The following is a 13609-nucleotide window of genomic DNA, read 5'->3' as shown; positions in this document are numbered from 1 at the left end:
CAGTTGTGTGTTGTTGTGTGTTGGCTGTTGTTGTGCAGTTTGTGAGGTTCCAGCGAGTCCCCGTGTGTTTCGTCAGCTGCTGACACCATTGTCCTCTGAGCTCCAGCAAACACGGCCCCCCAGGACTAATTACCATCAGAAACTGTTGACGAGTCCTCGGTCATGTTGCTCACAGCGGACCTCGTTAATTATCGCCTCCGTTTCATTAACGGCTGCAGCGTGGAAACACGCAGTGATGAAACAAGACGTCCGTTAGGGGGCAGCGTGGTCCCCCGAGCTCCCAGCATGCAACAGTTGAAACAAAGTTTGACTTTGTAACAAAACAAGCAGCTCAGTGACCACGAAGACGACACCAGGCCAGTCTTTTCTCTTTCTTCGGTTCTTTGGTTCTGTAGTTTGGGTTCTAGACAATCCTGCTTTTCACAATCAGTTGTTAAAAATATTATATGATGACTTTATGTGTACGTAATGTTGTGGGACATATGAGGACTAAACTGAATTTAGTTTCAGACACATTTACAATGTTTTCTGTTCTGTTAGAAGCATTCGGAATGACTAAGCCAAAAGAAGTTTGAACAGTGTTTCTCCATTTTAACATTTTACTCAACATGACCTGTCATCAGGTCACAGTGGTGTATGAGTGTGTGATATCTGGATCTGAGTCTGTGGTACCACGTCCTCTTCATGTTTTCAGCCATCTTGCTCTGCAGTTCCTCCAGCTGGGACTTGATGGCGCTCTCTGACTCCTCCCTGGGTGAGCCTGTTCTGTTTCCAGTGAATCTGCTGACTGTCCTGCTGCCGTTGAGCCTCATCTAGAGCAGCCGGGAGCTGCTGGTTCTCTTCCTGCAGAGCATCTTTCTCCCGCTCAGAGTGAAGGTGTTCTGTCTGCAGGAGATCCTCGGTATGTTTGATGGGACGACTCGGCCCTCTCTGTCACCTTTGTGGCGTCTTCCTCCTGCTTCTGGACTGCCTCTTGGCCGTGTTCACCCCCATGGATCTTCTCTTTCTGAGCCAAATCGCTCTCCAGGTTTGACGTCACTGACAAGTAAATAACTCAGACGTCTATTTGAATTAGAGTGCATTGAAGTTGTTATTGTCAGTCTAAAATAAGATGGACTCAGTTTGAGGGAGATCTTGAAAGTCTAAACAACTTTCATTAAAGGTGCCTTAAAAGAATACTCCGAAGATTTTGGACCCACGCCCTATCCCTATCATTTACAAAGTGAGATAAGCTCATAAATACCTTTTTTTGTGTCCGTTCGTCCAGTGCCTGGCTAACAGCTGTTAGCATCGTAGTTAGCTTAGCTCAACTACGGCAGTTGACGAGGAGACAGAGCCAGACTGAGAAAGTGGACATAATCCTCCTTCCAGCGGTCCAGGGGACGGCGTATTAGCACGCAAAGTAAATCCGAATGGTTATAAAACATTTTAAAAGACGTGTTTTCTTTTCAATCCCTTAAAATAGTGTTTTGATACACACAGACCTGCACAAGCATAGTGCGCTGCGGAAGGATATACCAGGCGCACAGCGGCTGAGTCTATGCTTCTACTGCTGTGCTCCGGTATATCCTTCCGCGGAGCACTGTGCATGCGCAGGTTTGTGTGGATCAAAACGTTATTTTAACGGATTGAAAAGATAACACGTCTTTTAAAATGCTTTATAACCATTCGGATTTACTTCACGTGCTAATACGCCGTCCCCTGGACCACTGGAAGGAGTATTTTGTCCACTTTCTCAGTCTGGCTCTGCCTCCTCTTCACCTGCCGTAGTTGAGCTATGCTAACTACGATGCTAACAGCTGGGAGCCTGCGGCTGGACAAACGGACACAACAAAGGTATTTATGAGCTTATCTAACTCTGTAAATGATAGGGATAGGGCGTGGGTCCAAAATCTTCGGAGTATTCCTTTAAGGAGTTTGCACGTTTTATGTGAAACAGTGCCCCCTGCAGGCCTTGGGCGTAACGCAGCTTAGTGAAAAACTCGTCCCTGTGGCTCCCGTGCACGGAAGAGGGGGACTCCGTCTTCGCTCATTTAGAAGCGCTCAAGTAAGATTTAAGTTTCTTTTACCTGGTGGAGTCTGTGCTGGAGCTGTGGCAGTGCTAGAAGCCAGTCTTTTCTTACTTTCTGGAAGCTCCTGCTCAGTTGTTGCTCACCAAGCATCTGGCGGAGTAATGGTGGACATAATGAAACCTAACCAGCCGGAGCGAGCATTACATCACTCCTTTCAAATTCTCCCCAAAAAAATGCTGGTGCCGGACCGGCACTGCAACTTTCAAGTGACAGTTTAGCGCTGTTAGAGGTACTTGTAATGAATATATCAGGGCACATTGTACACATCATTAAAAATGTGTAACATATTTATGGTGGAAAATAAGTATTTTTAAGGTTGTAAAACTCCTTAATGCACCTTTAAATAAAGATGAATTAGATTTACATTGAAATAGACTCATACAGTTCAGATTTCACTTATTTCACCAACAAATGTTCTCGAAAAACACTTCTGGTCCATTTCCCCAGAACAAAACTCAAACAAGTGTTCAGTGTTGAATGTTTTTACACAATCATCACACCTGCAGCATCATTCTTAATCTTTAACCATGCACGATATTATTACAGAAATCAACCTCACCTTGAATACTGCAGTTCATTTTCACTTGATCCTACGTGTATTCTCAAATAACAGGGTGTGGTTAGCGTATTGAAAATCATCCAAAGTTGCATGCAACCCCAGTCTTCCTTCTTTGTGGTCGGTGTGATAACTTCCAAAACCAGTCATGCAAGACAGTTCAATCCACCACAATTTAATTATTGTAAAGTTAAATACATGTGAAGAAGAAATGATCACAGTGTGTCTTAGTTCAATAAGCCTAAAATTCAATTCTCTTCATTTCGGAGCTGCAAATACTGAAGTTTAATAATAGAAAGGTTGAAAATAAAACACCACAGATGATGACACGTTTGTGGCCCTCAAATTATGAAATTGCCCTTTTCTACCTTGACATAGTTAACATCTAGTTATTAGACCCTGTTGACACCAATATGATATACATCAGTTTAAAAATCCACAGTACAACAATAGTTCTTGAGAAAAAAAAAACATCATCTGGGAGCAAAAAGCCAACAGAGGCAGAGTTTAACACCTCCGTGAACTCACAGTCGGCTTTTATTCTGATTGATTCATAACAATAAAAAAGCGTGAAGTCATGGTTTCAGTGTTTGTTTAAGGTCTTGGTCTTGAGGCGGTCAGATGGCTTTTCCCAGAATGAGGATGCTCATGATGAAGAACATGATGAAGAAGAGCCACATGAAGAAGCGATCCATCACCTTGGCCACTTTCCTCCACTCGCTGATGCGCACCTGCGCCACCCGCTGCTCGTGGTAGCAGTCAGCGATGTACTCCACATCGCCGCGCACGCCCTGATTCTGACACACACACCGGAGGTGCCCCTCCCTCCTGCCGGCTCCGCCCCCTCCCTCACCCGTCTCCTGCTCCCGCCCCCCCGCGGCTCCGCTCTCCTCCGAGTGGTCGACGCTCACCAGAAGGTCCTCCCTCCAGGCCGCGGGCTCCACCCGCCCCCCCCACGCCCGCCCGTTCACCTCCCAGTTCGCTCCCTTGTCAGCCATGCCTGAGGGCGGGGCGTCGGCCTCGTCCTGCGGGAGGCGCTGTTTCTTCCTGCTGCATGAAGTCAGACAGTTTTCTCCCACCTCCGAGACGAAGCACAGGCGCGCCAGGTGGTTCAAAATGAACCGCTGGGCCCACATGGGGACGGGACGGGCCTCGGCGCCACAGTGGTGGATGTTCATGATGAAGATGGTGATCGCCGTGGAGGCGGTAACCATGGTCATGGTGGCGATGTAGTACTTTCCTTAGGAAGACAGGAACTTACAGTTAGCGAATGGTTCTTCGTTGTTTGTTGGTGACATCTTTCATTGAACATATCAAGATGTAAAAGCAACGATAATCAGATAATCTAAGAGACTGAGCTCACCGATCAATGGGACACTCTCAGACGGCGGCATGCTCTCAGCCACCAGCAGCTGGAAGACGGTGAGGGCGAGCAGCACCGTGACGCCCAGAGACACCTTCTCGCCCGAGTCTGCCGGAAGGTAGAAACCCAGCGGGGCCAGAAAGGATATCATCATGCAGGGAATGAGCAGGTTGAAGATGTAAAAGGAGGCGCGTCTCTTCAGGTGCAGGGTGAAGGTGATGTCTGGGTAGGGGTCTGAGCAGCAGCCGTACAGGATCACGTTCTTCTTCGCTGGCATGCCCAGAACCTGCTCGAAGAAAAGGACAAGCGTTCGAGTAAAAATTATTTAAATTGGATGGAAGGCCTGGATTAATCTATTAAAATCTTTGAATGTATGAAGGGTTTTATTTGGTGAATCTTTTGGATTGGATGAATAGTTTGAAGAGAGAAAATGATTTAGATGTGATCAAAAGTTTAAATTGGAATAAAGGTTTGGATTGAATGAAATGTTAGGATTGGATGAAGATTTTATTCATACAAGGGGTTTTTGCACTAAAGATCTGTTTGGATTGGACAAATAGTTTAGATTGAAGAGAGGTCTGGATTTGATGAGAGGTTTGGATTGAGGAAGGCTGAAGCTCCTGGGCTTGTGTACTGTGCGTTCGCCCACCTCCCACTCCACGTTGGGGACAAAGTCAGCTAGGTCAGCACTGTCCAGGGCGTTGAAGAGGTCCATCTGGTTTCCATTGTGAGTCCAGGAGCCGAAGGTAAGGTGGCACTGCTGCACGTCAAAGGGGAAGAAGGCCACATCCACGGAGCAAGAACTTTTGGTGATGGCTGGCTGGTCCCACATCACCTGACCATCGTGGCGCAGGACCACGTTGGTCTCCATCGAGCTGGAGAACTCATCATCAGCACTGAGGTGGAAGAAACACAGCATCAACTTTTACACCTCTATTTCTTCTCATCAGGTCCGTTGTTGTGAGGAACACTCTATTCAATCTCCTCATTTTCTCAGAGCTGCAGACTCCAAAACATACAAAGTTTCACCGAGTGTTTTGTTATTCATATTGTAGCCTTAATGCCCTGATGCATGACACAGATTTTGTCTCCTCAACTCGAAGGAGACGAGCATGGAAGGTCCGATGGGTCCTCCTTTCCTCATCAGTGGGACAGGAGCTACTGGGACTCGCCTGTTGTACAGGACGATGTCGGGCCTCCACACGTAGCTGCTGGGGATTCGGATGGTGTCGAGGCCGTCGTAGTCTTCCTTCTTCCAGGTGAGAAAGGCGTCCATCCACACCTGGCGGACCCACAGGTAGGTGGACAGAATCTGGTTCCTCTCGTCCTGACAGAAGGACAAAAAACGCGTCACCACCACCACCCTGAGTACACGGCAACACTTCAACATGAGGAAGGGCGCAGCTTGTTTACCATGTCGATGATCTGGGAGAGTGTGATCTGTAGCGTGACGTTAATGATGTAATCCGTGTCCTCCACGGGCCGCAGAGCGTTGGTGTAGTTGGAAAACAAGTCTGTCAGCAGCTTCTGGGCAAAGCGACCATGAGCTGCAAGGCAGACTGGGAAAGCAGAGGGAGACCAGTTACTGTAGACAACTGCAGGTAAACACTCAGCATGTGGTTCATTACTTCACAGTGCAGCTGACTGCATTATAGTCAAGTTACATGGAGACGCCAAGCAAGTTAGGCCACTTAATTCAATTTTATTTTATTTATATATATTACCAAATACAGCAGTCATTTCAAAGCACTTTTACAAAGAAAAACTCAACTATTTGACATGAGCAAGCACAGGAGATGGTGGAAAGGACAAAACCCCATTTAACAGAAAGAAACCCGCAGAACCAGGCTCAGAGGTGGAGGCTTTCTGCTCTTATGGTTGGCGTTAGGAGACAAAAGAGAGAAAAGAAGAGGACAGACTGAGAGCTTATTGAATTGTTAAACCCTCAGGAAACTTTACAGCAGCAGGCAGCTGCCAATGACAACTTTTTCAGAGGCTTTAAGCTCTCTCTGTATTGGTTTGGTCACACACATCTCCATTTAATTAACCTAACATCCTCCAGGACTGGACCTCTTAATGACAAACACTCCAACATTAGCGCTCTGATAATCCTAATTCTCACAGCTCACCATGGTGATGTACCATCCAGAGTATGATGGCTGCCAGCCTTCCTCGTCAAGTCAGACTGTCATCGTAAAGTTTTGCAAAAATGCTGAATTAGTCCGAGTTATTTTCATGACACCATATAAACAGCCAGTAGTGAATTGTCAAATGTCTTCAGTGGTGGGAGGGGTCAGACACACCCGAGGGAGGAGTCAGACACATTTGGTTGGGGAGTCGTACAGAGGGAGGAGTCTGAAAATCTCGAGGGAAGAGTCAGACCCCATTGGGAGGAGTCACATTAGGAGCAATATCATCATGGTAAGCTCTGACTTCTTGATAACACATGGTCTGAAGTACTTAAGGTGAGCTTCAGTGTAGATGGCCTCAATCAGTCAATTTATTCCTAATGTATCTGTGAAGCCATCAAACATCAAAACACATGCTTTGATTTTGAAGTCTTTAAACACCTTGTTTTGCTCATTCAGTCACGATTTTGTGACATGGCTGGCCAACACGCTGTCAGTCGGGTAACATCCACGAATACGTTGGTGTTCACTTTCTTTGATCTCCTGCGTGAAACCTCCAAAGACGACAGAAACAACGGAGCCTTGAAAGGAATGAGATTGACTCATTCCTCTGTGGTCCCTCTGTGGTTCCTCACAAAGTAACGATGAGCACAGGATGGATTCTGAGCTTGTGAAAGTTTGATATGGAGCAGAAAACACTGATGTTTTAATATTGTGACTGATCATCTGCAACAGGAGTAGAGTCACCCAATACTCTGGCACCCAGATGATCACTAACATCTATGATACCATCATCATCATCATCATCATCATCATCATCCTCTCACTGACTGAGATACGACCAAAATGATCGAGCTGCTTTCTTTTCTTATCGCTCAGAGGCAGAAATATTCCTGAATCTGATAAACTGTGTGAGAGATTATCCATAAATCCTTCAGCTTCAGATTGTCTGCCTCTGATGTAAAACACACACACATGCACATGCACACACACTCACACACACACACACACACACACACACACACACACACACACACACACACACACACACACAGGAATATACTGAACCTTTAACTGAAGTATTTCAGCGAAAATCACAAAATTTTGTTTTATTATTTAATATCAAACTGAACAAGCTGTTTTGAGATGATTTTTCTCAATATTAGTTTAATCTTTTGACATCCTGGAAAAAAATCATTAAAAAAAAAATTACTTGCTTAAAATGGATGATAATTCAATTCAACCCTGATGAGTCGGTTTTCTCACTCAACTCAGACAAAATGATGAAACACATCTTGTTGTACCAGAACAATTAGTTACCATGTCAGAATTTAATTTATTTATTTTTTAATCTACAAACCTGGATAATCTTTAAAGAAGACTGACTTGAGTTACAGGATACAGTTTATTGAGACAGAGGTAATAAAAAAGCAGCTGAGGTGGGATCAGTAGTGGTTTACCTGGTATGGAGCAGAAGAGCAAGAGGGACGTCATGGATCCACCGCACAGGAGCTTCATCACGGTTCGATTCCAGGTCTCAATCCCAGATTAATTTGCTTCAATGGACCAGAGTGAAGTGACCACACATTGGAGAGGCAGAGGGAGAGAGGGAGGGAGAGAGAGAGAGAGGGAGAGAGACTGGTGTGATGCTCTTATGGCATGCAGAAGCTGGCTGATAAGAGTGATTTCGTTTACCCTTCAGAAATTCTGTTCGAGTTAGAAAAACAACGCCTTATAAGGACCACCAAGCGCTACCAGTGATAAAAGAATCCACCTGGTTTGTCTACAAAAGCTGATTGTAATACTCTGGAAGACTGACTGAGGAATCCTCAGATGTAACTTCTCCTTTGCTGCAAAGACGAAAAATAAAACCTCCACAGATCTGTTTCTCAAACTTCTTTATTCACATAAATTTCCATGATGATAATAAATATACCTCTAAAATGTAAGAGGGGGTTTTAATAATGTGGGAAACTGCAAATCAGTATTAGATTGCATGCATCACAATTCCTGATTATAATAGTTCAAGAATGTAACATTCCATTCATCCGTGTAGGATACACGGTAGGTTTATGTCACCCAGGAGGCATTCATTATAAAATATGAATAGACTAGAAAGAATAAGAAAATGTGAAAAGGGCTTTGAGAGTTCTAAGATGTGAGACTTCAACAATGTGAGTGTTCAAGTGGGCGAAAAAATTCTAAAATTTGAGTTTCTGAATGTGTGGTGGTCTGAAGGATGAGAGAAATCTCGACAGTGACAGTTCTAGAATGTCATAGTCTTCTTGAATCTGATTGTTCCAGTATGTGAAAGGATTATGTAAGTGCTGTGTTCCAGAGATGCCTCACATTCTTGAAATCTCCCATATTTTATTATTCTCATATTCCATTTGAGGGACTCCTGAAATCCTAGTGGGTTCTAGAGTTTGTGAGTGTTATATTGGGAAGGTAGCATGTCAAAGGTGTCAAACATCAGGGCTTTAGAATGTGAGAGTTGTCACAACTTTGTTGTCAAAACTGAGGAATTCAGATACAGTTGTGGATCTGGAATGTGACAGACTTCTAGAATATGACTTATAAAACGTTCGGCTCGGTGGATTAAAGACGTCAGAGGTCCCAGAATGTTCTGGAATAGAAGAAATGTCGAGAACATCCAGTTCTAAAGCATGAGGGTTTAAAAGTGGGATCAGTTTAGGAGATCTAGAATGTCAGAGAATCATCCAAAGTGTTGAAAAACACCTCAGGGGGGAGACAATCAGCTTCAGTGAGCGGTCTGAATGGAGTTGAAAAGAAAAGCTCCTGTTTGGATTTTGACCCTCTGACTTCAATTTTTTATTCCGTCTAATCCGTTAATCTCCTCCAAACGTCCTCACGTCGCTCTCAAACTGCCCTGCTTATTGTCTCTTCATGCTGCGCTCAGATTGGTTGAGAGGGACTTTCTTCTTCTTTTGTTTTTAACTTCTAATGATAGAAAAATGAAAGATTTCGCACTGATATTATCCCGTATCCATAGCAGTGGTAACCAGCAATAGCATGCTACAGAAAGGCCCACATAAAATCTTAGCTTTACCTGTTGTGTTTGTTCTCTAGTGTTTAGACTGAAAACAGTGTTTGGGTAGTTATGAGGCAGACGGTTGGAGGCAGCAACAGCATCCAGTTGGGCCTCGCACCTCCATCTGGCTCCGCTCCTCGTCTCTTTACTTTAGCGGAACAAACGTAAAGGCTTCTCAAGGTTAATTGAGCTGGGACACTCACTTGTCTCCACACTCCTCCTGGATATGAGAGGAAAAGCCTGTTCTCTGAGGCCGGCTGAAGAATGCAGACTGATGTATAACAGAGCACAAGCTGAAGGAAAGACAGTAAAATCCAACAGGACGACAGTTTCCCACAGTTTTGACTGCTAAACACTGTGATTAGCTCAAAGTCAGTGAAGAGTTGCAATGATAGTTGGTGAAATGTAGCACTGGTTTAAGACAACATTTACACGACAGTGTGTGACTTGAAATGCGTAGTTTCTTACTCTTGCATCTCAGAAACGTTCCATATTTACGTGGCAACGTTTTGAAAATGACGCCCGGTTGCAGGGAAACAGCAGAAACACTTGAAATGATGTAGTTAGACTGTCAACTCTAAAACCAACTGGCTCCAGGAGAACGTGGACTGGGAGTTTTGACACGCTGGAGCTAAGTGTTGCTATTGTCCATCTACTTAGCATGTGCAGATCAAGTGTTATCAAGTGTTTATTTCACATATTTCATAGATGAGTTGAGGCTCTCTGCTAAAAACTGCTCACCTTTTGGTTTACTGAGTGTGCCAATGAGGAGGAGGAGGAAGAGGAGGAAGAGGAGGAGGAGGAGGAGGGAGCCTGTTGTGAAACCTGTATTTTCCACCAGGTGGAGTCAGAACCCAAGAAGTGCAGCAGGTTCAACAGAGAAATTAATCACTTTGAAGAAAGTGTAAAACAATAGGCATTGAATCAATTTGTTTTTAATACGATTAAATCATGATCCTAGTAATAAAATTATGTTTTCTGTACTTATTAGTAATTTTGGGGGGTCTGCTCAGTGACAAAACAACCATCAGAAAAGTATTATTTTCTATCCCCCATTACAGCTCATTTTAGAATAACTTACTTGCAGATGTGTTTGAGAGTTACATGAGCGCTCAGTGAGCGCTGCACAGACGGTCGCAGTGGACTGACCGCCCACGATGAGGGTTCGGAGCTGCTGAGCTGCCCACGCTGAGTCTGGTCTCTTCTTCTCCACGTAGCAGAGAAACAAAACTACACCCATGTTTGAGTGGAGTGGTTGCATTCCTGTCATTTAGAAACATTCTACTCCATGGTAAAGATAAGCCACTGCAGTTAGTTATTCGTCCATGAAAGTTTGGTCAAGGAGAGTGAATACTTTTTTGTTTGTTTTCACTGGACCTACTGACTTTTACAGATGTCTGAAGGACAGTGTGTCCACTGAGGAAGCTCCATCCTCAGAACACTGAGGCTCAGGAAGGGGCCTGCATCATTTCCACCTGTACTACTGGGCAGCTAATGTAGGTCACATTATGTTTTATCCTACTTATAATGTACAGATTTAAGGTTTCAATAACATCTCTCAGGATATCAGCGTGTTTGTGTGTGCTGTGTTGATCTTCACTGTGACGTCTCCCCACACACTGTGGGTGTGCTCACGTGGCTTCTTTCCTGTTTCTCACTCTTTGAGGAAGAAAAATGTTTTTGACGGATGAACTACACCAGGGTGTAGCATTTCTATTGGAGCCCTCTTTTCCATGATCCAGCCTTCTGTTCGCTCGTCTTTCAGCTCGCCACATCCTCACTCCACCACACTCGCACTCAGACGTCCACTGCTGATTACTGATGCTGACGTTTTTGTCAATAACCTTAATATTTCTGTCTATTCCAGTTTCTACTCCTGTTGTAAGAAACCAACCAACCAACCAAACAACCAACCAACCAAAAAAAATCAAACCAATCAACCATTCAACCAATCAACCAAGCAAGCAAATAAACCAAACAATCGACCAACAAACCAACCAATCAACAAAGCAACCCCAGCCATGCCTGTTTTGTCATTTCTGAATGCCTTTGAAAAGCAAATTAAAGACTGAAAGGTGACTCATATGTAATAACCGAAGCTTTTGTCATGTTTGTAATCCAACCACTCCTCAGGTAAAGCTGGTTTAATTCTAAAGTTGGAGATGAAACGTGACACATCCAGCTGATAACATCTGAAGAGCAATCGTCACATCTGGTGTTCCTCAAGGTTCACCTCTGAGTGCTTCACATTTGGTTATTTTTATTTGGCTGGTTGACAACATTATTTCATTTATAACAGCAGTTTGAACCCCTGATTCATTGTTTTGCATTTTAAACTTTTTGAATGTTGTCTCTTTGATCCAGGCACGTGGGCAGGTGTTTTAAGTAGAGAGGGCTGCCATGAATGAATGAAGGAATGACGTCATTGTGTTTTTCCCCCTGCTGTATAGCCATCACCACTCAGGCTACTGGCTGGAAGCCAAATGATATACACCAAGAAACATTAAAAATTCTAACAAATTCACATATTATTACATTTTTTTCTCCATAAGGTGGTCTGCAGCAATTCACCGTAAGACAAGAACAGACGAGAACAAAAACACTTTCACAGCAGCCATTTTAAGCGCTGTCCTTGGTGCTGAAGATGCAAAAAAACAGTCAGGTGTTGTCTTCTGAGGAGAGAGTTCGGCTAAGCTGCTAGCTGACGTGACTTCAGTTTCAGCTGCCACAATGTTGTTGTTGTTTTTTTTTTTTTGTTTTTTTTTTTACCTTTGTCATCCTCGGGAACATTCGATTTTTGATTTTTTGGAAGTATTGCCTGTGAAAAAATCCAAAATTCTCGTCTGCTTGCTGTCTCCCATCATTGTTTGATTGCAAAGAAGCTGCTTCCGGGTGAGGGAGGAGTCTCCCCAACAAACAATTTAAATTTAATTTCTTTAAAATAGATTTTTCCACATGTCCCCACAGCTCTGTGTAAATCCATTCCACATTTTTTTTTGTATATTTTTATAGTTCTTTTTTTTAATTAAGTTTAGAGTCAAGGCTAATGTAAGGTGCTCCTGCTGGCAGCCGCCACCAGGGGGGGCTGCAGCCCCGGCAGCACCCACCTTCCCGCGCTGGTGCTTCAATCTGTTCTGGTCCCTTGATTATTAGTTGAACAAAACAAGTGTAGTAATTAGTGATGGAGATAAAACTTCAGCACTCCAAGAATATGTTCATTGAGATGGAATGATTGTTCTGCTTCCAGTTCTGATTGTCTACTCAGCTGTCACTAATTCAGAAAATTTAAATTCAGAAAGAAAGGGGTGGATTTTAAAGATTGTTCACATCATTTGATATGATTTTTCTTATTAATACTCATGATTTGATATGTCAGACTCCTCAGTGAAAACACAAGCTCTGATTTTCATCTCAGCCCCCAAAAAATCTGAGGTCTTCAAAAAAATGTGTCAAAGGATTCAGTTTATTTATACAGTGCCAATGACAACATGCCATCTCAGAGCACTTCAATTGAGAAAACCCAGCAGCAGCAGCAGCAGGAGGAGGAGGAGGAGGAGGAGGAGGAGGAGGAGATCCTCCTTTTATGTTCCCTCTGCCTCGATCAGGTTTCTTTATCCCCGCCCCCACAATTCACATACATGTACGTGTGCACCTACTAGTGTGTGTGTGTGTGTGTGTGTGTGTGTGTGTGTGTGTGTGTGTGTGTGTGTGTGTGTGTGTGTGTGTGTGTGTGTGTGCTCATGCTGCTGTGCTGTGTTTGCCCGTTTCAGCGAGAGAGAGAGAGACAGAAAGCAGCTGCTGATTGTTCTCTCTCTCTCTCTCTCTCTCTCTCTCTCTCTCTCTCTCTCGCTCTCTGTCTCACTCACACACACACACACACACACACACACACACACACACACACACACACACACACACACACACACACACATACACACACTCGCTGCAGAAACAACCAGCAGCTCTCCTCTTCTGTGCTCTCACACACATACACTGTCAGTGGTGTTTACTGCAGTGTGTGTGTGTGTGTGTGTGTGTGTGTGTGTGTGTATGTGTGTGTGTGTGTGTGTGTGTGTGTGTGTGTGTGTGTGTGTGTGTGTGTGTGTGTGTGTGTGTGAGAGAGAGAGAGAGAGAGAGATCCTGCAGTGTGTGTGTGTGTGTGTGTTACTGCAGTGTGTGTGTGAGAGAGAGAGCACAGCAGAGGGGAGCTGCTGCTTGTTTTTGCAGCAGAGCGAGCGGCGGTGGAGCTCCAGCCGAGGCGAGCAGGTCGGTCCACAGGGAATCGGTGACTGACACACTGGATGTCTTTAGCCACTGATTTGATTGTTTGCTACAGATGTTTTGATGTTCTGCTGTTTGTGTCGATGGGGTGATGTGATTGGTCGGTGTTTGTTTCCATCATGGATGCTGAAGCTTTTCTCTGGATCCAACACATTC

General features: G+C 44.3%; 1 protein-coding gene across 1 annotated transcript; it reads right to left on the bottom strand.

The window, feature by feature from the left end:
• Positions 1-3186: 3186 nt before the first annotated feature.
• Positions 3187-7646, bottom strand: LOC115395504 (neuronal acetylcholine receptor subunit alpha-10-like). Its single transcript, XM_030101076.1, has 6 exons — positions 7581-7646; positions 5405-5550; positions 5164-5318; positions 4641-4887; positions 3992-4277; positions 3187-3868 (listed from the first exon to the last, which is right to left on the bottom strand). Exons 1-6 carry the CDS (start codon positions 7636-7638, stop codon positions 3246-3248), a joined length of 1515 nt encoding a protein of 504 aa, XP_029956936.1. The 5' UTR covers positions 7639-7646; the 3' UTR covers positions 3187-3245.
• Positions 7647-13609: the final 5963 nt, after the last annotated feature.

This window comes from Salarias fasciatus, chromosome 10 (assembly GCF_902148845.1).
Source record: "Salarias fasciatus chromosome 10, fSalaFa1.1, whole genome shotgun sequence".
Lineage (NCBI taxonomy): Eukaryota > Metazoa > Chordata > Actinopteri > Blenniiformes > Blenniidae > Salarias > Salarias fasciatus.
The sequence above is the reverse complement of the archived record's forward strand: the minus strand, read 5'-3'. Positions and strand labels throughout refer to the sequence as shown.

What these genes read in the sequence shown, in the direction of transcription:
- LOC115395504 (XM_030101076.1), bottom strand. Translation starts at nt 7,638, where the DNA reads ATGAAGCTCCTGTGCGGTGGATCCATGACGTCCCTCTTGCTCTTCTGC. An exon ending in GCTCTTCTGCTCCATACCAG is followed by an intron (nt 5,551 to 7,580) that starts GTAAACCACTAC and finishes CTGCTTTCCCAG; the next exon opens with TCTGCCTTGCAGCTCATGGT. An exon ending in TCCCCAACGTGGAGTGGGAG is followed by an intron (nt 4,278 to 4,640) that starts GTGGGCGAACGC and finishes TTCTTCGAGCAG; the next exon opens with GTTCTGGGCATGCCAGCGAA.